Source organism: Mytilus trossulus, chromosome 11, assembly GCF_036588685.1.
Source record: "Mytilus trossulus isolate FHL-02 chromosome 11, PNRI_Mtr1.1.1.hap1, whole genome shotgun sequence".
In the NCBI taxonomy this organism is placed as follows: Eukaryota; Metazoa; Mollusca; class Bivalvia; order Mytilida; family Mytilidae; genus Mytilus; species Mytilus trossulus.
Genome location: NC_086383.1, coordinates 20,875,443 through 20,902,467, shown reverse-complemented (window position 1 = coordinate 20,902,467; position 27,025 = coordinate 20,875,443). Strand labels below are relative to the sequence as shown.

Genomic DNA, 27,025 nt, shown 5'->3' with positions numbered 1-27,025 from the left:
CGTTTTGTATATCTCTGATGTATATATGATAAGAAATTGTATCTGTTTATAAGAAACTTAAAAACTTATTTTTTTCAATCTTAAAGACCGAATTTAAGCTTATTGTTTGCTTATCCTTTCACAAATCATTCAAATTGGTTTGATAACCCCCCTCCCCAATCCTTGTCCAGAACTTGAAATTTGAATTTTTGAAGCAAAATTTACAAAAGACAGTATTGTTCTTCAATTAGTTCCCCTTCTAGTTCTCATCTAAAACTCTTGGAACCTCACAGAAAGATACAGCTCGAAAGATAACAAACATGTCTTGAAGTTGTATAGCTTTTACGTTGATATTGTTAAAGATATTTTCCCTCATTTTTTCTCATTTTACATTTGCATCAAATTGAATGTTCATTCTTCATGCATTGTTTTACACATTTCCTGCGCAACTCGGCCATACGACTTCTTTTGTTTTATCCATTTCAACATAATTTCACAATTACAATTGTATAACGAGGCGAAAAATATCAAATGGACATTTAAACTCTGCATAAGTTTAAGAGTATGAAATTGCATATTTTACGGATAAATATAACTCTAGTGTCCAGCTTCCTTACCAAGTTTGGCCGGTCACAAATTAATGAATTGAATAAATGAGTTAGTTTTTAAAACTTCATTCAAACTCCATGTATATGTCAAAGGGTGAGACCTGAACAAATCGTTAGGAAAATCAAAAAAGAATTATAAAACAAGGGTACCAAGCTGTTTTCTTTTTGTTTCATGCAACAAGAGTTTATACAAATTCAAGCATTTTTTTTTGCTAAACTTATCATAGTGTGTGTAAAAAAGCACAATACTGTAAAAAAAATGTCAGCCATCTTGAATTTAATAGTTGTATCTTGTACATAAAAGCTGTGACAGTAAGTCTCGAGTGTTTACAGTAACACAGATTTTAAAGCTATAAATTACCAGATTTACTGCCGCTTATTCAAATATTTACAATCATAAACATGTACTCTGAAGACTCAAATTATGAGAATGAAATTATGGTGCGTTTTAAATTTGCCGTTTTTATGAACCTACCAGCAAAAAACGTGTTCCAAATGATATTAAACGAAGAAAAGCAGTGTCTGCATTTTATGTACCATATGTATTCCTTTTACGGCATTTGAACTATTTTACATGAAATAAACCTATTTAGGTTTAAATGATTTAACCTTACCCTTTTCACAATACTGTTTGAAACCGATGATAAGTACATGTAGTGAATGGTGCAACACCATGCAGATCGAGACGTTTTGCCGTATCTGAGGTTTATTTTGGGATTTTTTCGATTCAGATTTCTGATAGTTGATTTTGATAGGATAATTCAAGTATATAAATCAATTTAAATGATACTGAGAACAGATTTATGTTAAAACTTGCATAAGACTATTTTTCTGTTTTGAATGTCCATATACTCAGGGTCTCCGCTTGGATTTTGAGGTCTTTAGGCGCATTTGCTCGATTTGAAAATCGACTATGTTTTGGGTGATATAGCAAGGGACAAATGTATTTATTACTAGCGATATCTCTTTGAAGGACTTAAGAATGCGAAGGAGTTATTACATATTTGACTGACTTTAATTTGATGATTAGGATATACAACTGACCACACCAACTTCCGAAATTTAACTTCGATGATATCTTGATTGTTGGTTGCTTAACTTCCAGTGGCAAATATTTCATGCATGTTCAGTACATCAAAAAGACGCAAAAATAAAGATACAACAAGGAACAACACATGGCACAGATAGCTTCACTTTGTACAGACACAAAATGTGATGGTTCTGAACCTGCTTAATTCAGGTTTTCTTTCTAAGCTTTCCTAGTATATGACTAAAGTATTAAGAAGTATACCATAATGCTACTGATATACTATTGGATTAAGATAAGAAGTTTATGTCTTGTAAATAAAGGGATTGACTGTAGTGTCTTGATAGGAGTTTATTTGTCATAGTAGTTTCATTGAAGCAGTCATTTATTTTTCTAAAAGTTGATTTCAAGGAAAAAGAATTGATATTTTTCTGTTTTAAATTTATTTCAAACCTTTTAGGGAAAAATAAATAAAAATAAAATCACAGTATTTTGCCAAAACTTTTTCTAGGTTTATAAATCACATCCCTTTATTTCATTTAACTTCAGGTAGCCGTATACATTGAGACGCTTTTAGTCGATTTTGACCTATAAATTTCCGCGAAAATCAATTTTGCTTTAAACAAATGACATGTTGTCCCTCGTAACCTAGCAACAATCTTAGACCGAGTGTTGTTTTGTAAAAAGTTTCATTATAAATAATCCAAGACTTGACAACTTACTGTTTAGGTGGATTACTCAAACTTTCTAAAACTTTAATATTGCAGTTGTTTTGTTTTTCAATTTAATATATTTTAGCTGAGTAGTTATTTTGAAACCCTTTCAAACACATTTCCTATTCATTGTATAAGTTGTAAATTTACGGATAACTTTGATGAATAACAATGCCAGTAGATATATATGAGAGATACGGTTGTATTTCGTTTCTTACCATTTTTGTATTGTCCTTTAAAGGACCGATTGTATCGAAACAACAGCTTAATATGAGAGATATAATATAATGAGAGATATAATATAATGAGAGATATAATATAATGAGAGATACAATTTTAAATCTATCTCTGGCCATTTTTTGTATTGTTCATTTTCGGACCAATACTTTTTTTCCGTCCCTCTTGTTCATTTTGACCATGTGTCGAAACTGGATAGCACGATATAAGATACGGTTTTATTTGGTCACTTTCCATTTTTATATTGTTCATATATGAGTCAACTGATGTCGGAGTACATATTGAGTTCACCCGTCTTCGAGATACGTCAAATCTCTATTTTAGATCTCTGATCTTTATTATAATTTCTGCAGTACATGATTGTAAAATAAATGTTTTATTTGCAATGAAAGTATAAAGCATAGACTCCGGCAGACCTATACTATACGTACTCGTGACTCATGGTAAAAAAATAGTTTTGAAAGTAAACTGGCACCACGGACCTATAGTTGTTGAATATCGCCTTTCTGTGAAATGTTAAATATTTCTCTTAAGAATGTTATCGTTATAGAAAAATAAAAATCACTCCCCTTTTCAAAAAAACAATCATTTCATTTTGGTTTACACATTGACCTGGGGTTTTTACTGTACAAACAAAGATATAAACAAAATTTCGATTTATTTATAAATTTCATCTGAAATTTTATTTTGTACAACAGACCTAAAACATTTAGACATGTCTTAAGTTGTTTCAAGTTCTTTATTGTATAAACATGCTAGACAAACATGTACTAACTAACATTTTTCTGAAATGAAAAAGGTTAAATTTATTCCACAACACTATTTTTTGTAAAGTTTTTTGCTTTTATCTCAATTGTTTTATTCATTTAAATGAAAAGTTCCACCGTAACTCCCGGACAATGTCTCAGTAGCGTTTTTAATATCGGAATTAATTTCATTAATTCAACATCAGATTTCGACCATTTTTTTAAAAATTTCGAAGTATTTTTAGTTAGTTAGTAGGTAAGTAAGTACATTTATATCATTTTAATATTATATAAATTAGACGGTTGGTTTTCCCGGTTTAATGGTTTTACAAATCATTTTATGTCATTTTTAGGGGCCTGTATAGCTTGATGTTCGGTGTGAGCTAAGTTACCGTGTTGAAGACCGTACTTTTAAAATTGTGTGCTTGGATGAAGAGTTGTCACATTGGCACTTATTCCACATCTTCTTATATCTTAATAATAAGATGTGGTATGAGTGCCAATGAAACAACTCTCCATTTTTCTATACAGGAATGTATTTAACAAAGTAAGAGACCAATGCTGATTTTGGACGCGTTACTATTCTCTTCCTCCTATTACAAACTCGAAATTTTATTACAGTTATATCCCTTTCGTTTGTTGTACTCGAAGAATACTGTATACGTTTGTGATTGCAGGGGTGTATGGCTAAACAAATTTCTTCTACATTTTTAAATGTCAAACATAACTTCATTTGTGAATAATCAAATTTTATTTTCGTCCATCATTTTAACCTGTATGTAGAATGAAAAACCTAAATAGGTCCTTTCTTTGAGAATGATTATTTTAAATTGACGGAACTGTATATTTGATGAGTTTGTGTGTTTTTTCATTATAATGTCAAGAAATCAAACGTACAAATTGCAATTTGTCGCCTAAATTGCTGTTGTCAATTACGAAAAGAAAACAGGGATAAAAAATACAGCTCTTATTGCATTTTCAGTTTAGTTTAAACATATTTATTTATAGTGGATTGGGAAACAAGTTTTGCAACTTATATTAATCCCTTTCCACTTTGCGGGTGCGTGTGCTGCATTGTAGCGGCATTAGCCTACTCTTTTTCGAAAATCTACAAGGGTGTCTTTAACGTGCAAGAGATGTGGCTCTCTCTTAACACGGGTCAGCCATTTATCGTCCCTTTCCGACGGACTATCATCGTTTCCTCAAGACCATACTCGCAGATGGTGTCAAGGGAGAGCCGAAAATTGAGTTCCTGAAATTTCCATCCCCAACGGGAATCGAACCAGGAACCTTTGTGTTAGTAGTCCGATTTTCATTTTCAGTTATAAAATACTTGGATTTGATTCCGTCATGTCTAAGTCTTACCTCATCAGTTTGTACCATAAATGTAAGGTTATAAGCATTTCATCATAAAAGTCTTTTTATAAGCAATTGCCATTATAAAAATTGCTTCTTATAATATTCAAGAATCTGACCCATTTTCGATACAGATATTTCCATATTCTATTTTTATGTTATTTACAATTACAAATATTTAATAAGTCCTTAAATCTATGTGGTTCATAATATAAATACAATTGTTTATTGGTATAGATATCATAAGAACAACATGTCTGTAAAAATATGAACATTAAGCTCTTTTTGCAGTTAACCGGAAAACAAAAAACATAAGTGTTTGAGAAAAATCTAAGCTGATAACACAATATAAGTATTTCAAAACAAATTTAATATAATTCATTTTATCAACATATATATAGTTAGGTATTGCTAAAAAGATCAAGAAAAAAAAAGAGACAAAGTACACCCACAAAACCCCTCGTATATGATGAAGGATTGTCTGAGACATAATCTAGGTTTTTACCAAGTGATAACCAATTGTTTTTTTGGCAAATGACGGCGTTGTCTCCCCTTTCAAAATTATCTGCAATGCATTCTCTAGAAATCAGATGAAAATAAACATGTCAATGCGTATATAATGACTGAATATTTCGTACACCCAATATCTTGCAATGTTTTTTATGTGGCTTTTGTTCAGATTTTAAAGTTCACTGTTCACTAAAACAACCTTATCAATATTTAAACGTATTTAGCAAACTTAAAAGTCCTTGGACATTTCGAAGTCCACAGGTCTTTTGGTCTTTGTGTCTCCCAATTTATTTTGAAATGCTTTTTGTGTACATGGTGTTTAAAATATTAAAGTTCACTATTCACTTAAACAACCTTATCAATATTTAAACGTATTTAGCAAACTTAAAAGTCCTTGGACATTTCGAAGTCCACAGGTCTTTTTGGTCTTTGTGTCTAGTTTATATGTGAACAGCCCAGACGTTGTTCTCTGTCAACACGGCAGTGTATAAAATGTGGTGCAAAGTTCTCATTAGAGATAAAATATTTCGTTGTTATCTTGTATTATCTCTGACCTGATGACAGAACGTACAAAATACGACAGAATTAGTCTCTTGTCATCGATTTTATATCTAAATATTTAATCTTTTTGATAAAATTCTAAAAGTATGTTATCTATTTTCTGTTTGTTTACATGCTGTTTTTCATTCATTAAGTTCATCGTGAATAATTCAGGTAGTTTTGTCATCGGCTTCTTTGCAATAATTAATAATGCATATACATGTACATTCTCGATTTAAACAGAATTAATGCAAAGTCGGAAAGTGAAGCCAAAACGTTCGAGGCATGCTTAATTGAAATTGAATAAAAACGAAAATATCCCTTCTGTAATGTACTTTAAGGAAACATGCAAAAAAAATTGAATAATAATAAGCAATGTCAAGTGGTAAAAAAATCACATTCATATCACTATATCTTCCCCACATTTCCTTTTGTTTATTTGCTAAAATGCTCAATTAATAGTCATATAATGGAATTGGGAATTTTACAATGCAGTTTGTCTTTTGATTGCCACAGTTTTCTTTGTTTGTCGTGGCATCGTAAAGTTTTTCTTCGACATGTGTGTTTAACTATTTGGTATCGTAAAGTTTGTCTTCGACATGTGTGTTTAACTATTTGGTATCGTAAAGTTTGTCTTCGACATGTGTGTTTAACTATTTGGTATCGTAAAGTTTGTCTTCGACATGTGTCAGTGTGTTTAACTATTTGGTATCGTAAAGTTTGTCTTCGACATGTGTGTTTAACTATTTGGTATCGTAAAGTTTGTCTTCGACATGTGTCAGTGTGTTTAACTATTTGGTATCGTAAAGTTTGTGTTCGACATGTGTGTTTAACTATTTGGTATCGTAAAGTTTGTGTTCGACATGTGTGTTGGACTATTTAGTATCGTAAAGTTTGTCTTCGACATGTGTCAGTGTGTTGGACTATTTGGTATCGTAAACTTTGTCTTCGACATGTGTGTTGGACTATTTGGTATCGTAAAGTTTGTCTTCGACATGTGTGTTTGACTATTTGGTATCGTAAAGTTTGTCATCGACATGTGTGTTTGACTATTTGGTATCGTAAAGTTTGTCATCGACATGTGTGTTTGACTATTTGGTATCGTAAAGTTTGTGTTCGACATGTGTGTTGGACTTTTTGGTATCGTAAAGTTTGTCTTCGACATGTGTGTTTGACTATTTGGTATCGTAAAGTTTGTGTTCGACATGTGTGTTGGACTATTTGGTATCGTAAAGTTTGTCTTCGACATGTGTGTTTGACCAATGGTATCTTAATTCAGCATCTCTGATAACATTTTGTCTTCGACATGTGTGTTTGACCAATGGTATCTTAATTCAGCATCTCTGATAACATTTTGTCCTGAACATGTATGAAATAAATGCCACTGGACGTTAAGCAACCAATTATCAAACAATCTTATAACCATTGAATTTGTTTTAAACTTTGCTAACCGTTGCACTAATTCATGCAACTGTTGGGACACATAATATAAGCCAGTACTTCCTTTTTTTGGTAAACATGCAGAAAAAAAAATTAACGATGTGTTTATTTTTACTCATTGTTGAAAGCCGTTTGCTTGTCTATTATTTCTAACATCCACTCATATCATTTGGTATTAAACTTGTTATCGACTGATAATAACACTTTGTTCATGTTTAAGTGTAGCGTAATACAAGCGGATACCAGTTAAATTTGGTCTTAGGTGATGAGTAGTCTCTTTTGCAATTATGCCACGTCTCCATATTTTAATGATTTTGCTGACTAGGAAACTTGCTAAAATTTCAATCATCTGCAGAACATAATTCAAGAAATGAGAATAGTTTTGGTTGACATGTGTAGGGGACATTGCTAATTAAATTGAAATTCATGATACAATTTAACAGTCAATATGTTTCCATTAATTCAACACATTGCTTTGATGCGTAAAAGTTATTAAGTTTTGTTTGTGTGACCGATAATGGCTTCACTTCATTCCTTACATGTAGATGTCTTACTTTTGGTAGTTTATTACAGTAATTTGGGTTTAACATATTTTGACATCTAACCAACACAGACATTTCAGGTTTATGGAGATCTTTAGAACTTTTTACCATGTAATTTATTTTTCAAAAATGGTTTCCGTGCTAAGCTTTTACATTATAAACAAGGATGTCAAGGCCGGGCTTTAGAAGTGAAATCAATTAAATTGTCCTCACTCTCAACCTGATCGACTTTAATGTGGACTCAGAATAATGTATGCTAAGCTCAGAGGCGTTCAGAAAAAATGTGCATGCTTATATAGGGAATCATTGAAGCGTGACTGGATCGGTCCCCCTCTTAGGTCAGTCATTTGGCACCCACTTATGAAAATTCCTGGATCCGCTACTGAAGCTTATAGAAAGGAATGTGTGTAGTATTACTATACAAATCATTGCTTATACATTGTAGTCTTACATACATAATATTTAATTTGTTGTTACTGCCTTTGTGTTATCTTTCAATAACTGAGAGTCAGTATCTCAGATTTGTACATATTTTTTGTGTCTTTGTTCATTGTGGGTTTTTTTATACCTTTATTTGTATTTGAACTTGACTATCTTTTCAGGGCTTGTATAGATGTGTGCTTTTTGGCTTGTTTCTATTTTTTCTAAAACGTCATTACTTCTCTTTTTCTTTTTTTTTTGTGACAAAAGTGTCGGTTATTGGTTTTGGGACGTACAGTGGGCGGGCGGGCGGGGGCAGCTTAATGTTGTCTGTGCATTAACTCATCAACCGTTCAACCAAAGCTTTTAAAATCTTTTAAATATGTTGTTACTGACAACAAAATTGAGGTCAAGTTCAATAATAGCCTTAAGAAATATAGTACGTCTTGAAGAAACTCTATGGAGATCTTCCAATCTGATATAATTTTCATATTTTTAACGGTTAACTACAGTCTTTTATTCCTTAAGTTGCTTTGCGGACCATTCTTGATGTTTTCGTAGTTTCATTTGTGCCTTTATCTGTTTCTTCCACTTGTACTTCTGATTTACTTTTCAATTGGTCCTAGTTTTATTGGAATTTTTAGTTTTTCGTTTTTAATTACATGAGTTATGACAACTCTTCGTCATAAAGAGAATGACGAAGAAGGTTGGCTAAAGATCAAACTAAATGGCCTTCAACAATGAGCAAAACACATACCGCAAAGTAAGCTTTAAAAATGCCCTAAAATTAGAAATATAAAACTATCAAAATGTCTTTTTTCGAACATTAATGTCTTTTGATCAGATATAACATTTGTATAAGATAGTTCTTTTACTATTTCAACAGTTTTAAAAAAAAAAAAAAAATCACATCTAAATTGTTAACGAATTTAATGTCATTGAATATAAAAAATACTGTAAAACGATGTCAAAGGGGAGATAATTCTAATATCACCTGGCATGCCAGTTAATCTGAAACTTGATACATTCAAGAGTATTTCATTACCCCACGCCAGCCTCTCTGAAGATAAAAACAGGAATGGCGATGTTCTGATAACAATTTCAAACAAACTTTCCATTCATTTTTTACAGACGAGGCAGCTACATACTTTGACATGGGGGAAGGCCGTGAGTGTGTGAACTGTGGGGCAGTGTCCACACCCTTGTGGCGGAAAGATGGGACGGGACATTATTTGTGTAACGCCTGTGGATTGTATCATAAAATGAATGGATTGAATCGCCAGCCAAATGGTAAACCGATCCAGTCACCCAGTAGGGTAAGTTTATTTAAACAAATATTTTTGCACATTTTTTTGTCCATTTAATAACTTTTTTTATTTTAATAGTTTCTTTATTTGCACTTACCTAGTCGGTACACTAATGTAAACAAAGACATATATCATGTGTGTGGCTCTTGTGTAATGTTTTGTTTACAGTTGCATGACATGATTCATCCGGGTTTTTTCTTTTGACTATGGTGTTTTTTATACGGGTTTTTGATATCGCCCTTTTGAACCTTCTCTTCCCCAAAAAATCAGGAAAATTCAAAAACAAATACTGTGAAATTTAACATATCTACATAGAACAATGCAAGTCATTCATTTTTGGGTATATCACTATCATTTTCCAAAATCAAATATATTCTGTTCAATATTTTCACTGTAAAAATATATCAATATCGATCTTTTGAAATTTTGGACCATTATACAAAAGGAAAAGCGGAAATGTTTATATATAGAAACAAACAAAATATTATCTTTTAGAAGTCTGGCCTTATTAAATATATGTGTAAATATGCATTATAGACGAGTATTATATAAACCTATTTGCACTGATTATGTTAATACCATTTCATACTGACAAATCATTTAATCCCTTCAATAAACATGACCTGTTGGGATGACATCGCCAAATTGTACCCCTGGTGAGCCTCATTGAACATGGCCAGTTTCTTGGATTAACAAGGAATGTGTTAAAATGGCATTATGCATGTCATCTTACGACACTCCTGGGTACTCAAACTCCAGATGAAAGTTTGAACAAACATGACATTGCCAAAAACTACTCCCCAATAGTGCCTCTTTAACTTTCTCATGGAGAGGGTGTCATGTTTCTGCATCTAGTAAACTTTCTTCATAAATTATTCACCAGCATAACAGGACACACGTGTTGAAATTCACCTAACATTTTGGACATTTTTAGAACTTTATTTGATATTTGACGTTAGGAATAAACAAACACATATAGACATAAATAATATAAGTTTTATAACTATATTTTGCGTTGTCGACAAAAAAAAAAATCCTAGTGTTTGTTGGTGTAGTTGTTTGGCACTGAAACTTATTCGGAACCGTATTCGGACCCCTCCAAGATGCTACAGATGTATCAGTTCGGAACACAAGATTTGTCTTATTTATTTCAGGAACAGGTGGAAGAAGAAAAACCAAAGAAATTTGAGAAGAATTTTGACAAGGTATACTTAAATTATTTTTTTTTATTTATTTTTATCTCATTTTATTTTTTATTTTATTTTTTTCATTTATGTTACATATCATTTTATGTATTTCTTCTTTTTTCCACTTATAAGATGATTTTCAAGTTAAATTGGCGTCAAATAAACATAATCTGTTTAAATTGTCATGTTCGTATATTTGTGGTTATACGTTACAGTTGTGTAAATACATTCTGACAGTTTAGGTGCAGGTGCGGATCAATGGTTAGTAAGGTTCTCCTGAGAATTAAGAATAATAAGACCTAATTTTAATACAAAATGCCTGTGATATAAACCTCATTAATTGACTTTTCTTCGTTTTATGGAGAGGATGTACTCGGCCATTTTTTTACCTGAAGTGTACCATCATTCCAAAAAGAAAAAAAGTTTAAAAAAAAATCTGTACCTACATATGCAATTTATGTGTCGTTGGATTGCTGTATTATTTTAAATACCTGACATCTTTTATTTATATCTTTTTATATGATTCAAGAGGACAGATATTTTAATGAAGTAACCCATTTCTTGAATATTAGTGAAATATATTTAAACATTATATATCCCTTAGTCTGTCTAAAACCTCTCCCTTGGATAAATGTTGTATTTTTCATTAGAATATTTTCATAAATCGAAAATTGGACAGAGTTCACTTGTATTTTTAACAGATGATAATATTTCTGTGAGTGTTCACCTTTTTCAACGCTTTCATAAAATGAAAAATTGGACATACTTCATTTATATTTTAAGCAGGTGATAATATTTCTGTAAAGTTTACCTCTCAGTTAGATATTTTTGGAATTGCAAAAAACAATGTTTATGTTTACATAACTGTAACTTGTTACTGAAAGAGGCACTTCGAATGTTGCTATACATTAAACCGTTATAATAACAACACTTAACCAAGATTGACATTAGACAATAGGATGAGGAGAAAATTGCGTAAAAATGGAAGACAAGGCTATATTTTAGTGAAGGGTTTTTAAACTTGATGCAAAACACGTATCGCCATGGTTATCTAGGCATAACTATAGCAGGGGGTTCAGACGGTGAAAAAACCCTGGATTTATTTCAAAAGTTTCAGTCCTCCCCCCTCTACATTTAAACTGACTAGACTCAAGTTGGCAGCCACTTTCGGCAGCCAATGAAGAAAGCAAACTTTTAAAATCGGAACTGGTTATGGTAAAGTTTTGAATAAATAATGCGTCTAATTTGTGTGTTTAATAAGCCAAGGATTCATAAAATATGCCAGATTTGTTAACTTTACAAAATTTTGGACAAGCATTTACAATTTTGAAATATCATAGAAATTATTGAATATGAAATAGTTATTGCTTCTTTGGTGTAAAGTTTGGAATGTATCAGTTTTCTCTCGCTCTTGACAGCCGATATGAATATAGATAAATAAATCTTTAGATAAATAATTTACCCACCTATGAAGTGTCAGTATTTATAGTTTAATGAATTAATTTACAGCAGTTACTAATTTAGAGATTGATGTATTACCCTCGTTTTTATCAATGAGCTTTTATACACCCAATCAAGTTTATATTGTTAGTGCGAAGTTTTTGAAGTGTTAACATTTATTGTTTCAATGTGGATGATAACTAATTTAAGTATAAGTATCAGATGTCCAGAGGTTGAACCTCGTCGGTGTTTTGGATTGATTTGAGATACAATTGGATCAAACATACAAAAATGCAAGCCCTACCTGGGCATTTCTCCATAGCAAATTATATATTTGTATTTTATTTATATATTTTACCAAACAAACAAAAAAGCAACGTATGTATTTTCTAATATTTGTTCTTTACTGAGACAAGTCAACTTAATCTTGAGAAATAAAGCCATGTCAGTTGTATACCTTTTTTTCAATCAAATTCTCAACACGGTTTTTGTTTTAATTCGTAATAAATTTATGTCGCCAACCACCTAATTTTATACACGTTTGCATAAGTTATTGTACGTGACCAAGAATATTCAAATTTGACTTGCTGCAGTGTGCATGTTTAAGGGGGTCATATTCCTCCAACCTTTGATGATTCGTAGCTTGTCCTGTATAGTAGATTTAATGCTGCTCCCTTTTGTTTTGCGAATATTTGGGTCAATATAAAGACAATGATGATGACCCTTTTTACTTCAATGAATAGGCGGATTAAAAGGAGGCCCAAGGTTCCCGCCCCTTTTGTTTTAAGGAAAAGTTCATCATTTAGGGAGTTACTGAAGCTTGATCGGAGAAGGCCCCTCGGCTAAGACAGTCCGTGTCACCTCCACTTTCTGAAAACTTCTGCAATGCATAAAAATATACAAAACTGTTGCGATGATTATCAGATTTTAGTAGTAAATCCGGGCCTGAAGGGTTCTTTAGGTGATTGAGTGTCTGGAAAGAATTATATTTCGGGTGTGTCTGTTAGTCTTAATCAATATAAATAAATCTTGGGTAAATCAGAAACATATATGTTTAAGGCCGTACTTTAACCTATAATGGTTTCATTTTTAAATTGTTATTTGGATGGAGAGTTGTCTCATTGGCACTCACACCACATCTTCCTATATCTATAGATGTCTCTTGGTAAATTAACTAAAAATTCAGTTCCTTGGTTTATGCATGATATTCGAGTAGTTTGATTTAAATATTTATCATGTTGATTTGGACTTTAGAAAATATTGTGTGTTTTATATTTTGTAATGAAAGTTGAACATTTACACCCTTGTAAAGAATTTCTAGCTATAGTAATTTGTTCTGTTTGGCCTATAGATCAAGTGTTTACTTAATATGCGTGTATTTGTTTTAAACTAATAAATCAGACATTAAACGAAACCGGCGATAGACACGTTTTGTATCCGGAAGTGGTCAACACTTCAATATTAAAAGAAAACTTAATGGTTTACCATGATAAATTACTAACTTCAAATAGTCAAACAAGTCTCCGTTCCGCCACGGTATACAATGTAATTAATAGAACGCAAAGACTAAAAACTCTTATAAAATCGATTCACATACATTCAAGTGCAACAAATCATTACTAATATAGAACAAAGCTCATTTGGTATTTAAATTATCAAGAATCCATCCTAAAAAAACAACTTGGTTTGTAGTCCTTGAATATTTAAGTGAAGTAAAAGGCTGTGTTGGTAAACGTCAACGAGACAGCAATAAACGACAAAAATCACCAAAAGACAGCATGTATATTTCTGCTCTTTGGTCTCGTTGTTGTCTCGGACACATTCTATATTTCCATTTCTCAAACGACACGGTTCACTTATGGCACAAAATGGCCTAAAAAATCAACTTTATCATAAAACACTAGAATGGTCTCAATTTGGTTCTTAAATGGGTCTATTTCAAAAGTCTAAAAGCTAAATATATCAATTCTTTTCATAAAAGTACATAATATTCTCCAAAGTATGCCCATTTGGACATTTTGTAAAAATATGATGATTTTGTGCTTTTTTCAGACCTAAAAGCTTTAGAAACACATTGGCCGACATCTACAATCAAAAATGGGTTGTAACCAAAAGATTCCAATTTTGATATATATTTCATCAATATAAAAACTTTTTGGATCGTAGATGGCGGCCAAGGTTAATTATGCCAAAAACAATTAAAATTATGGGGGAAATGAACCAATAAGATTATGTCTATTGAATTTATAAAAGTTTTGAATAAATCAAACAGAAACTGCAAAAATAGAAGCAATCATGAAGTATCAAATCCCCAAAAGATAAAAATGGAAAATACGTGACCATTTAAAAAACTACGAGAACGAGGTTCTTAATTTTGGACAAGCTCATCAATTTTTATACGACCGCAAATTTTGAAAAAATTTTCGTCGTATATTGCTATCACGTTGGCGTCGTCGTCGTCGTCGTCGTCGTCGTCCGAATACTTTTAGTTTTCGCACTCTAACTTTAGTAAAAGTGAATAGAAATCTATGAAATTTTAACACAAGGTTTATGACCATAAAAGGAAGGCTGGTATTGATTTTGGGAGTTTTGGTCCCAACATTTTAGGAATTAGGGGCCAAAAAGGGCCCAAATAAGCATTTTCTTGGTTTTCGCACTATAACTTTAGTTTAAGTTAATAGAAATCTATGAAATTTTGACACAAGGTTTATGACCACAAAAGAAAGGTTGGGATTGATTTTGGGAGTTTTGGTTTCAACAGTTTAGGAATTAAGGGCCAAAAAAGGGCCCAAATAAGCATTATTCTTGGTTTTCGCACAATAACTTTAGTTAAAGTAAATAGAAATCAATGAAATTTAAACACAATGTTTATGACCACAAAAGGAAGGTTGGTATTGATTTTGGGAGTTTCGATCCCAACAGTTTAGGAATTAGGGGCCAAAAAGGGACCCAAATAAGCATTTTTCTTGGTTTTCACACCATAGCGTTAGTATAAGTAAATAGAAATCTTTGAAATTTAAACACAAGGTTTATGACTATAAAAGGAAGGTTGGTATTGATCTTGGGAGTTTTGGTCCCAACAGTTAAGGAAAAAGGGGCCCAAAGGGTCCAAAATTAAACTTTGTTTGATTTCATCAAAATTGAATAAATGGGGTTCTTTAATATGCCGAATCTAGCTGTGTATGTAGATTCTTAATTTTTGGTCCCGTTTTCAAATTGGTCTACATTAAGGTCCAAAGGGTCCAAAATTAAACTTAGTTTGATTTTAACAAAAATTGAAACCTTTGGGTTCTTTGATATGCTGAATCTAAAAATGTACTTAGATTTTTGATTATTGGCCCAGTTTTCAAGTTGGCCCAAATCGAGGTCCAAAATTAAACATTGTTTGATTTCATCAAAAATTGAATAATTGGGGTTCTTTGATATGCCAAATCTAACTGTGTATGTAGATTCTTAATTTTTGGTCCAGTTTTAAAATTGGTCTAAATTAAAGTGCAAAGGGTCCAAAATTAAACTAAGTTTGATTTTAACAAAAATTAAATTCTTGGGCCTCTTTGATATGCTGAATCTAAACATGTACTTAGATTTTTGATTATGGGCCCAGTTTTCAAGTTGGTCCAAATCAGGATCTAAAATTATTATATTAAGTATTGTGCAATAGCAAGTCTTTTCAATTGCACAGTATTGTGCAATGGCAAGAAATATCTAATTTCACAATATTGTGAAATAGCAATTTTTTTTTAATTAAGAGTTATCTTTCTTTGTCCAGTATAGTAAGCAAGAAATATCTGCAAGAATTTTTTTTAATTGGAGTTATCTTTCTTTGTCCAGAATCAACTTAAATCTTTGTTATATACAATATACAATGTATATTCACTTTTTACTACCAACTGATAAATTTAAATAATCTTTACCATTCAGTGATAACAAGCAGTTTTTTTACATCTTAATATTTTATGATGTATTTAAATGAGTAGTAATTGTTGCAAACTCCATTAGAATATTTTAATTGAAATTAGTTTTGGAATAAGGGAAAGGGGGATGTGATTAAAAAATTGGGTTCAATTTTTCTCATGTGAAATTTCATAAATAAAAAGATTTTCTTCAAACATTTTTTTGAGAGGATTAATATTCAACAGCATAGTGAATTGCTCTAAGAGAAAACAAAAATTTTAAGTTCATTTGAATACATTCATTCTGTGTCAGAAACCTATGCTGTGTCAACTATTTAATCACAATCCAAATTTAGAGCGGAATCCAGCTTGAATGTTGTGTCCATACTTGCCCCAACCGTTCAGGGTTCAACCTCTGCGGTCGTATAAAGCTACGCCCTGCGGAGCATCTGGTTTTGTTTATAAGCTTAACTAGTTTTGTGAAATATAAGTCCTCTTACTTCTAAAACTCGGTCTTAGCGGACGATGTACAATATTAAATGGGTGAGGCGAGATAAGGTACTTTTTGCAATACATTTTGGCATTCCTGAAATGGGAAATTTACATTATGTTGTCTTCAATGTGATAGAACGGTTTACACTCTTCAACTTACAACTTACAACACCCGGGAACCATTATATCCACCTATCCATCTACCAATTTAACGCGTTTGTTCGCATAAATTAAATTGGACTGAGTCCCCCGGACTCATTGAAATAAGTCATATCAGGCATCTGATAGATAGGCGCAATGTTAAGCAGAGATCTACAGTTTTATATGTAAAATTCAATGAGGACCGCCATCGGTCATATATAAGAGGAGAATATACCATAGGAATTCTTGTACAGTAATGTAACGAGGAAGGTGACACCCAAACAATTGAAAGCAGACGTGCAATTTAAGGTTTCTTCATGATATACATATGTTTCTGACGACATCTGTTAATATATTGTTCTATAATTAGACACAAAACATATGGTCAGTGTTTAACACAGTAAAGATGCATACTTTCTCATCTATCATAGTATCTGGTAAATTAACGGGTTTGTTTTGAAGACTTACAGTGCTTGTCAACTACAATTACGAAAAGTCTGTCTCGTTTATCTTGTTCCATTCTTCCGTGATATGACTAGAACATACGATTTTATTTTTTCTATGAATGAAGAATACTACATAAGTACAAAAATGTAGTTTGTTTATGTTTAATGCTAACAAGTCGGTTCACACAACAGAAACATATAAATTGTTTAAATACATGTAGTTTAGTGATTTTGACTTTTGTGGATTTCTGCTTCCTACGTTTTGGGGGGAAATGGGGATGCAGAGGGAGTTATATTCTCTTTCGACCTCCTGTTACAATAATAGTAGGTCTATGCACTTATAAATATGGCTTTCAGAAACAATATATATAGTCTTTGTGTATTTTCCCTGTTTATTGTGTGTATATAAACTTGACCAAGGAACGTTTCATGAGTTATTTCTCAAATTTAAACAAAAGAACATGTCAGTTAACTATGATCTAAGATTCTTTAGCTGAAGATCAAGAACGTTTCTATATGATATATGAACTTAACCAAACACAAGGGGTATGAACAGCTTGCTTTTTTCTCCATGCATTTTATAGACACAGAGAGACCTCGGTCTTACCGTCTTTATGTATATGGAAGAATATTCATATTGATAGATTTTGAGAAAGCTTCATCAAATCTATCAATACGAATACTGCTGCACGATGAGACCAAGGTCTCATTGTTCTCTGTTTGGTGAATATATTTCTTATGATACTAACCCGAATAATTCAGTCGTTATATTCCGCGGATCTACAAAGGCTACCTCGTGTGGGAGAAAAACGGACACGGAATGGGCTTGAATTATTCGAGTTATTATGATACCGGAACATATTGGTTCTAAGCACATGTCTCAACGGACCAACTCTGATGTCACATATCTTTGCACATAGTTTTTGATGTTTGAATCACCTTTGAATAAAGCTTTCACGCCTTACATCTTAAAACATATTAATATGTAATCACAGGGGGAATGCGGTGAATAAAATCATGTGAAAAAAAATATCAGATTTGATGGGTTCATATGAATTACATTCTATTTATAGTGATACGCGCGTGCATTAAGTAATAAAACAAAATTTCTCATTAAATTGTATCAAAAATCTTTACGAAAGTTCTCTCTATGATTATTTCTATAAGTGACTCAGCTGTTTTTAAAGGTTTTTTGCGAGAACTATCTCTAAAAAGCATCTTTGTGACGCAGATTTATACAGTATAACGGTTGGGCGAAGATTTGAGAATTTGAAGCCAACCGTTTGTTTCTCGACTTAGAAAATAATCCTAGATATAAAATAAACAGAAGTAGATTCGGCATACAGAGCTTGAATAAACATAGATTGTAAATATCACAACACGGACTGATAATTAAACTAACTCAAATTCTACATTTCACTAATCACCAGAACCATCACAATTATGCCAAGAAAACATCCAAATACCAAACGAAAATAAAACTACTACCGGGGTTTTACATTTACTTATTTCAATAGACAAGTATTGATTTACCTAATGATAAACTGCAAAAAAAAAAAAAATTGTATAAATCTTTTATTATTGTTTTACCCCTTTGGCATGTCCTCAATTGTGTGTAAACATATTTACAAAGTTGAACGATCTTGAAGAAAATCAGAATTAATGGCCCTGCGGTCATATAACGTTTGAGTACGATTGTCGTACTCAGTCGTACTCAGAATCAGAAATCAACCAATCGAAATACTTGATTTAATGTTTCTACTTTCGAGTACAGTTTATTTACTCTGACTGCTGAGTCAAGTTTAACGCTGAACATTGATAACAAGATGGTGCCCGATCTTTTGATATTTCAATAATTGAGATTGAGATTTATTTTATTGGGTATTTCAGTGCGGATTTTTTTTTTTTATTATATTGCAACTTTTTATTCCACCAGTGACGCATTTCAAATCCTCTTTCCCTACTACAATTAGTCCATTCAACTGAATTTTTCTCTAAATTTGAACAATGGTGAATGTAGTATAAAACTGTCAAAAAATGCTTACTTTTTGCCAGATTGTTATGCGAAATTTATAGCTGTTTCATCCCACATAGGTCGGAGCCGCCACCGCGCTAATGACTTTCAAATTAATGACTGATCCGCCTAATTGGTAATTTAAACTTAATGACCAGGCCGTCTGTGATTCGTCAAGGAAAACTTCAATTAAGAAAACATTCCATATATTTAATGAGGTCAAAATGAACATTTTTTTAAAATAAAAAACAGAAGTTCTGTGGCAATGAAAATTTTAAAGATTCCATGTTAAATACGTGTTCGTTAATTTGTCTAACATTAATGACTTATTATTAAAGGACCTTAGGTAAAACCGAAATTAACGCGAGCTATCATATTATGTCTATTGTCTTAAAATGACTTCTGAGCAGAAATGATTTTTTTGTGTGTTAATTCGGATATTTGAAAGATACCAATAAAAGAACACTTTGAAGAAAAAAAATAGACGAAAATGGAATATAATTTGATTTTTCCAGCAGTTACCTAATACCAGAACGATTGAGAAAAAAAAATATACATCTTTATTGTTTATTTCCTCATATAATCTCCATACTTTTATAATTACATTGAAGAATTTATTATTCGTCCTACAGACCGCATTAAATGAATAAGTATACCAATAGTTGATTTTAAACCTGGATCAGTATAAAACCATGAATCCATCTGGAGAAACCGGGACCCAAGGAGTTTAAATTCCTAAAGTCGTGATATGCGTATTATATTTCATCCATATGAACTCAAAAACTGAAGTTTCTATTTTAAGTTTCATTCCAGGCAAAATTAAATGCATTAAGAAGAATTGTAGAGATTATAATTCATCAGGATATTATGTGATTGTGTTAAAGCTAAATGTAAAATTTATTAATAATAATTTTCCATTGAACGTCAACACGCTGTTCAGGATTTTTTTCGAGATTATGTTGAGGGCATCCTGTAAAATGCAGACTTGAGTATCAAAAGAAAGTTTTTACAAAATTAAATACCGAATCACATTGCAAATCACAATTATAAATTAATTGATAAGAAAACTATTAATTTTAGAAGTACTTAGGCTTTTTTACCTCAGGAATAGATTACCTAAGCTGTATTTGGCAAAACTTTCAGGAATATTTGGTCCTCAATTCTCTGCAACTTCGTACTTTATTTTTTTTTGTTTTTTAACATTTTTTTATTCCAGCGTCACTGATGAGTCTTTTGTAGACGAAACGCACGTCTGGCGTTAATATAAAACTTCAATCCTGGTATCTATGATGAGGTTATTTGCTCCTTACTATCAATTTTGTATTTAAGTGTCTTTCTCTTATTTGAAATACACCTTCAGAGATGATTATCTGTGAGGGGAGGGTCTTATACCTTATTTATTTTTTTGATGGAAATACAAGTTATGCATGTAAAATAGGATCCTCTAAAACTGTTTATGTATTCGGTTTCGTTCGTTTTGGAGTTCAGATAACATGATTCCTCCCCTTTCTCTCTCTTGGTTTCTGTTTTCTGTTTAAAATGCAATATAAAAGGAAAACAAGTGGAAGTTTGACTCCTTCAAAATAGCTATTTCAAGAGCAGTTTGTTTGTAATGTTGCCCGCTACTACATACCAAAGATAACCTGTACAATGTTATTATTCAGATGAAATATTAATTACAAAATATTAATATCAGATGCCATATCTTAGGGATCATTTAACAGGCCCTGCTTATTTTCACCGATGAAAGTTCCGAAACATTAATTCTGAAATAAATATCTTGTTTTTCGTATTATTTTTGTATTTGCTGATATAAATTCTTTTGTTTATAGAAAAATATTATTTTTCAAGCACATGCTTCTCTATTTTCAAGAATCAAAACAAACAAACAAACACGTTTTAACCAGTGGGAGTTATTCCCTATATCTGAAGATCATAAAGGTTCATCTCAATCATTGCTCAATATCCTAACTCGAAAAATTCGGTGCCCTCTAACGGTTTATATAGCCTTTCGATGTTCCAATGATACCAGAGACCTACGGTATCTACGACTAACATTCTACCAGTTAAAAATATCTGAGTTTTAGCTATCGTACATATTTGGATATCCTGTGTCTGCAACCAATTTAAAAACAAGAGAAAAACTAATCTTCGATTCAAATACCATTCCAATCAAGTCAGTTTGAGTTCTCCAATCCAATCTGATAAGTCATACCATATTTTTGTAGATGCCATATTTATATCCACTGCATTAGGCACGCTGTTCCAACTCTCCACGTTTGTTTGTTCAAGTTAAATAGGAAGGCGAGGGGATTATTGGTGCTTTTAATACATGTAATCGTTTAAACATTAGTATCCATGACAACACAATGAATAAGCATGACTAAAACAAAGGCTGTCAATATTTATATTATGCAAATTATAATTGAATACGTCACGTCTCTGAATGATACACGTAACCAGTGAGGATCGATCTTTCTTTTGATAAAAAATATTTTTTTCATATGAAGCTTTAAATTCAAGTTTATCTGAAACAAAGGACTTTTTTAATTACTAACGTCCCTGCTTGAACACATATTTAAACGTTACATTTGGAATCAATTCTTAAAATAACTGGTGATCTAAATGTCCGCAAAATATAATTTAGAAAGATAAAGGGTATTCAAACAAACATGCTAATATGATAAAAAAAATCATTTGAAGCTTCAAAAGCAAGTTTATCTTGAACCAGGGACTTTCTATACTAACGCCCCTGCTTGAACACACATTTAAATTTGAACAGGGGACAATGAAAACAATAAGACAAAGATAAGTTACATTTGGAATCAGTCCTTATAATGGCGATCAATTTATAACTGTCCGCAAAATAGAAGTGAGAAAAATGTTAAGGCTATTCAAACAGTTTGATGAATTGAGCACCACTAACACTTTTCTAGTTTTCTACTGAATACGTGAACAAATATTATGATTACAATATTTAAGTGAATTGGTTATCAACCTCGTTTTCCCGTTTCAAAGACTAAATGGTCTTTTGCATGTTTAAGTTTGTGATGGATGGCTGTTTCACTTCCAGCATAAAATAAAATATACATTCGAACCCATAACATCCCGCACTCAATTTGGTGACCAGTGGCGGATCCAGAAATATTCATTGACTGATTAAGAGGGGGCCTGCTCCACTCACGCTTCAGTGATTCCCTATATAAATAACCAAATTTTTCCCCAAAAGGGGAGAAGGAGCGGCCCCCTGCCCCCCTAAATCCGCCTCTGGTGACGCTACCACTAAGGGTGGTGTATATATATTGAAATGATGCTTGTTGACTTGTGACATTTGTTATGCATACCTGTATGAAGTAGACAATTTGTTGATTTTCCGAGTCAGATTCGTTTGTTTGTAACATTTTACCAAACATTACAAAATTATGAAGGGTGTTTATAAATTTAAGAGAGCAATACGCCTTATCCATTAAGAATGAGTTCCAACTTTCGGATGAGAAATGTAGGAAACAAAAATATAACAAAAAAGCAATCTCCTGTTCCATGAGGGTTCTTGGTAAAGAGTTTTAAAAAACTCTTTGAATGCGACAGATTCTACATGTTTCTTTATTTCATTATTAAACAGCAAAGGTTTATTGAATTGAGGTACACATTCTGAGAAAAAAAAACTATACTTTCAAATATTTTTCAGGTTAATAACAGAAGTCGGATGGGCTTGTCCTGTGCTAACTGTGGAACAACCACAACGACTTTATGGAGAAGGAACAGTGAAGGGGAACCAGTTTGTAACGCATGTGGACTCTACTATAAATTACACCAGGTATACAAGCAATGGTCTTTATATATAAATAAAAGAAGATGTGGTATGATTGCCAATGAGATACGTCTCTATAAGAGACAAGTTATTTTACCTTTCGCCAATAAAGCACAAAGCTATTAGATGTTCAATTCTTCATGAATACTGATTTGAACGTCACCATGAAGGTTATAATTAGAACTAAAATAACGACTTTGATATAAAAAAAAAGATTGATAGTTTGCAAGTTCCTGCATAATTTTGCCTACAATTTAATCATGTTTGACTGAAGTGTAATATTTTTTCACATTTTAGGTAGCCAGACCAATGTCAATGAAAAAAGATGGAATCCAAACAAGAAAACGTAAAGCAAAAATGGCGTCAAAAGCAGCTACTCCAACACGTGACATGAATAATACACCAGATCATAATATCATGACTTCATCATACGCAACATCTATGCCATATACAGGGAACCAGTCATCAGGATTACTAGATCTTTCCGTAACCAGATCAGACAATCAATTAGGTACGTATTGTCACCAGTACTGTATACAACTGAATTATACCCTAGAGAAAGCATCATACAGTTATTCCTTATCTTTACTGTTTTGTTGTTTGTTAACGTATGTGTTATAATGTTAACGAGTTTCCGATGACGGTAGATAGTCCTTATAATGATTGAGTCTGCTTGGTACATGTTTCATAAATCCCCATTGAAGCAAATCAATATGTTCAAAGACGTCATAATTATTTGGACCAGTGCCGAGTTTGCAATATGGTTTACTGTAGAAGTTGAAATTTAAGACTGCAAGTTGTTTTTTATTTGTTGACTTAAATTGTTTATACCATTTCTCTATTCTTTATTTATTTAGTCCCTTTTTCTTCATTCCTAATTTGAGCAGTCTAATTTTCTATATTTTGTTTTAATTTTTCACCCTATATTTTCAATCTTAATATTGTGACCCCTAATCAGACACATGGAAATCGGTAAAAGATTGATAGAACTTGGGTGGAATTCCGAAACCGTGAGTTCCATTGACATTCCGAGTTGACCTATTAAAGAATGCTTTTTTTTTATTGCAGTGACTGACATGAAGCATATCACAACATATCCTCAACTATACCAGAGTCACAGTTCTGTCTTAGCTGCTCTTAGTGCGCCACCTCCCGCTCTTCTACAGGTTGGTAGCCCTCCACCTGGCATGCTCCCATCTTTTCAACACGTCACATCCGGTCACATGACTGAATTAGAGCGTTCCATGACATTTCATTCTGATATGGTCTTGAAGCAAGAGCCAATATTTGAACCATCACCGCCAAAGGCTGTTCCCGTATCAGTTCCAGAATTAGAGGCAGAAAGTGAACTCAGGACCACTCCAAATGGCACACCACCTTCAGATATTACACCATTAAGAGCAGCCACAATGGTGTCACAGAATTAATGGATGATAGTTTGAAAACGTCTGCTTTTCGAATGGACCAGAGTAATTTTATAAATATACTCAGTTTTAAAAATAGTTTTAAGTACATATCAAATTTTAATATGAAATCAAAAGCATAAGCATTGAAAAATGTATTGTCTACTCATCTGTTGATATAAGAAAAATGTATAGAGAGCATCTGGGGTGGTGTTCTCGAAGGTATCTTATGACAAGTCTTTGTCCTAAGTCGTGTTCTCGAAGCTCTCTTTACTTATGATATATCTCATTTTTCGTCCTAACTTTAGGACACCCAATAAGGTGTCCTAAGAGCATCCTATCTTCATCCTAGTGTAATAATGTTTGGATTTCGCTTGTTGCTCATTATTTTACGTGGAAATGAACATGAAATGAAACGCACCATCGGTTATTAACTCGTATATAAAGAAATTGTGCATGCTTTTAAACTTTGAACTTCGTGTTTCACGATACGATTACACAGCAAATTTAATTCTCATTTCAAAACATATTGTTTTCAAGTTTAAATAACAATCCTTTTTCATATAATTACATTGGTAATTATGCATTTAATTCTGTACATGTTATTATAAAATTCTTAAACAATTTTATGAAATAATTTCGTCATTAATAAATGTTTTATCAAAAAATATCTTTAACGATTTAAAGTTTCGACTTAGGATATGTTTAGGACGTCCTAACATAAGACTCGTCTGAGAGAGCTTCGAGACACAACTTAAGAGTGTCCTAAGTCGATCCTAAGTCCATCCTAAAATATGTCTTATCTATGACTTAGGACGAATCTTAGGATACCTTCGAGAACACCACCCCTGGACTTCATATTCTTTGCTTTTACATTAGTTTACAAAGATGATATTTTTCAAGTTGTTGAACGTCTTTTATCTTTTATTTTGATGACAATTTTACCATCAACTATGAAACTGTTATTCAGTTTTCTTATGCTGTTACTAATCAAACAACCTCAAGAATTGAAAAGCATAATATATATTTCATGTAAATAAGTACGAATCGAGTGGTATTGTAGCATTCGGCAATCCTCGGTATAATTCGCTACTCTATTTCTTAGATGAGAGTACGGAATCGACCGAGATGTGACGAATGGGTATTGTAGCTTTGCTCAAGATATCGTGGGTAAACGAGGAAAGGGCAGTAATCCATGTAATACTTCAAAACTTTATATAAAACGAGAATTCCAAGTGAAGGCCTACCTCATTTAATAGAAGTATTGATCGTTCATATTCACTTTATTTTGTATAATGAAATAAGCAGATTAAATGGTTATAATTGCATTGTTATACAGTTGGATATGGTCAAATATATAAATAATCTTTATAATAAAATGATGAAATATAAATAAATAAACTGGATTTTTTTGTTATAGATTCTCGTGATTGCATTTCTGATTTATGAGTGTATGAAAATGTGTATTTTGTGTTAATGATTTCATGTAAAATTCCTATCATTTATTTTGCGCTGGAAATTAAGCAAACAACAATCATTCAACCTTTCTGTTTTATTTCTTAAATTACCCCGAGATTAAAATATAATAATTAGTAATAGATTTTCCATTCATGGTTTTTAGACAAATAATAAACATTTTTTTAACTGTTTTCTTTTTGAAGCAGTTTGGAACCGACCCACTTTCTTAAATTGATTTTGTTGGAATTCTTTTCTGAGTCTGATTTATATAATTTTAAGAATTAAGTGATAATTTCATCAAAACTGAGCATTTAGGTTATGAACAGTACAGATATTGATACATTAACAATTATGAAAATAAATTTTGATAGGTCTATATGCATTTCATATGAAACATTTGACAAGCTGGTATATATATTATTTGGAGTATTTTATTTATAGAACAGGGTATGCATACTGTAAATAGATTTTTTGTTTGGAAGATGTATTCAATTGCTTCCAATTTGTGATTGGAATTTGTATTCATCTTCAGTGAATTCGTTTGCATCTAAATATGTAAATTTTGTTTTGATTAGAAAGGTGCTATTTTTCTTGACATGTTTTAGTATTTGATAGATATATGTGGTGTGAGTGCCAATGAGACAACTCTCCATCCAAATAACAATTAGTTCATATAAGATAGACCAACAGAACATTTCACAGTACTATTGACAATATTTACTAAAGGGAGATAATCAAAGTTATTTAAGAGGTATGTCCTAACGTTCATTCGGCAATCCTCGGTAGATTCCGCTACTCTCCTTTTCTCCGTTAGATGAGGATACGGAATCGGCCGAGTTGAGACGAATGTCTTACGTTCTGTACTTAAAATAATCATATATGTGGAAACAATAATTTTCCCCCCATTATTATTGCATCGAATGGTTGTGTTAGATTATTATTATGGGAGACAATCAAATAAAAGGAATACCTCCAAAGTAGAAAAACTAAGAAGAAGAGAATAACTTACACATTTAATGGTTTACATAATGGAAATTATAAATAAAACAACACATTTAATGGTTTACATCAGTAATGGAAATTATAAATTAAACATTGGGATACAGCTCGTTCCTTTTTGAGTAAAGTGTTTGAGCTTTTGATTTTGTCATTTGATAAGAGACTTTCCGATTTGAATTTTCATTTTTGCCAATTACCGAATTGGTTCTGTCATAACTACATACATACGCAAGTTTGCCAATAGTAGACTGGTTCCCAACTGGACAAAATGGGCTCTTGCTCATGCAAAGCTTGCTATAAAGTTGAACGTGATATA

The 27,025-nt window shown here is 32.0% G+C and overlaps 1 protein-coding gene across 3 annotated transcripts in view; it reads left to right on the top strand.

The window, feature by feature from the left end:
* LOC134690848 (uncharacterized) overlaps positions 1–24,452 on the top strand; it is a 28,545-nt gene extending 4,093 nt beyond the window's left edge. For all 3 annotated transcript variants that reach the window (XM_063550963.1, XM_063550960.1, XM_063550961.1), the window contains exons 3-7: positions 9,250–9,434; positions 10,580–10,630; positions 22,727–22,855; positions 23,147–23,360; positions 23,918–24,452. In XM_063550963.1, coding sequence (XP_063407033.1) covers positions 9,250–9,434; positions 10,580–10,630; positions 22,727–22,855; positions 23,147–23,360; positions 23,918–24,276 — 938 coding nt within the window. In that variant the 3' untranslated portion in view covers positions 24,277–24,452. The remainder of the gene's footprint in view (positions 1–9,249; positions 9,435–10,579; positions 10,631–22,726; positions 22,856–23,146; positions 23,361–23,917) is intronic.
* Positions 24,453–27,025: the final 2,573 nt, after the last annotated feature.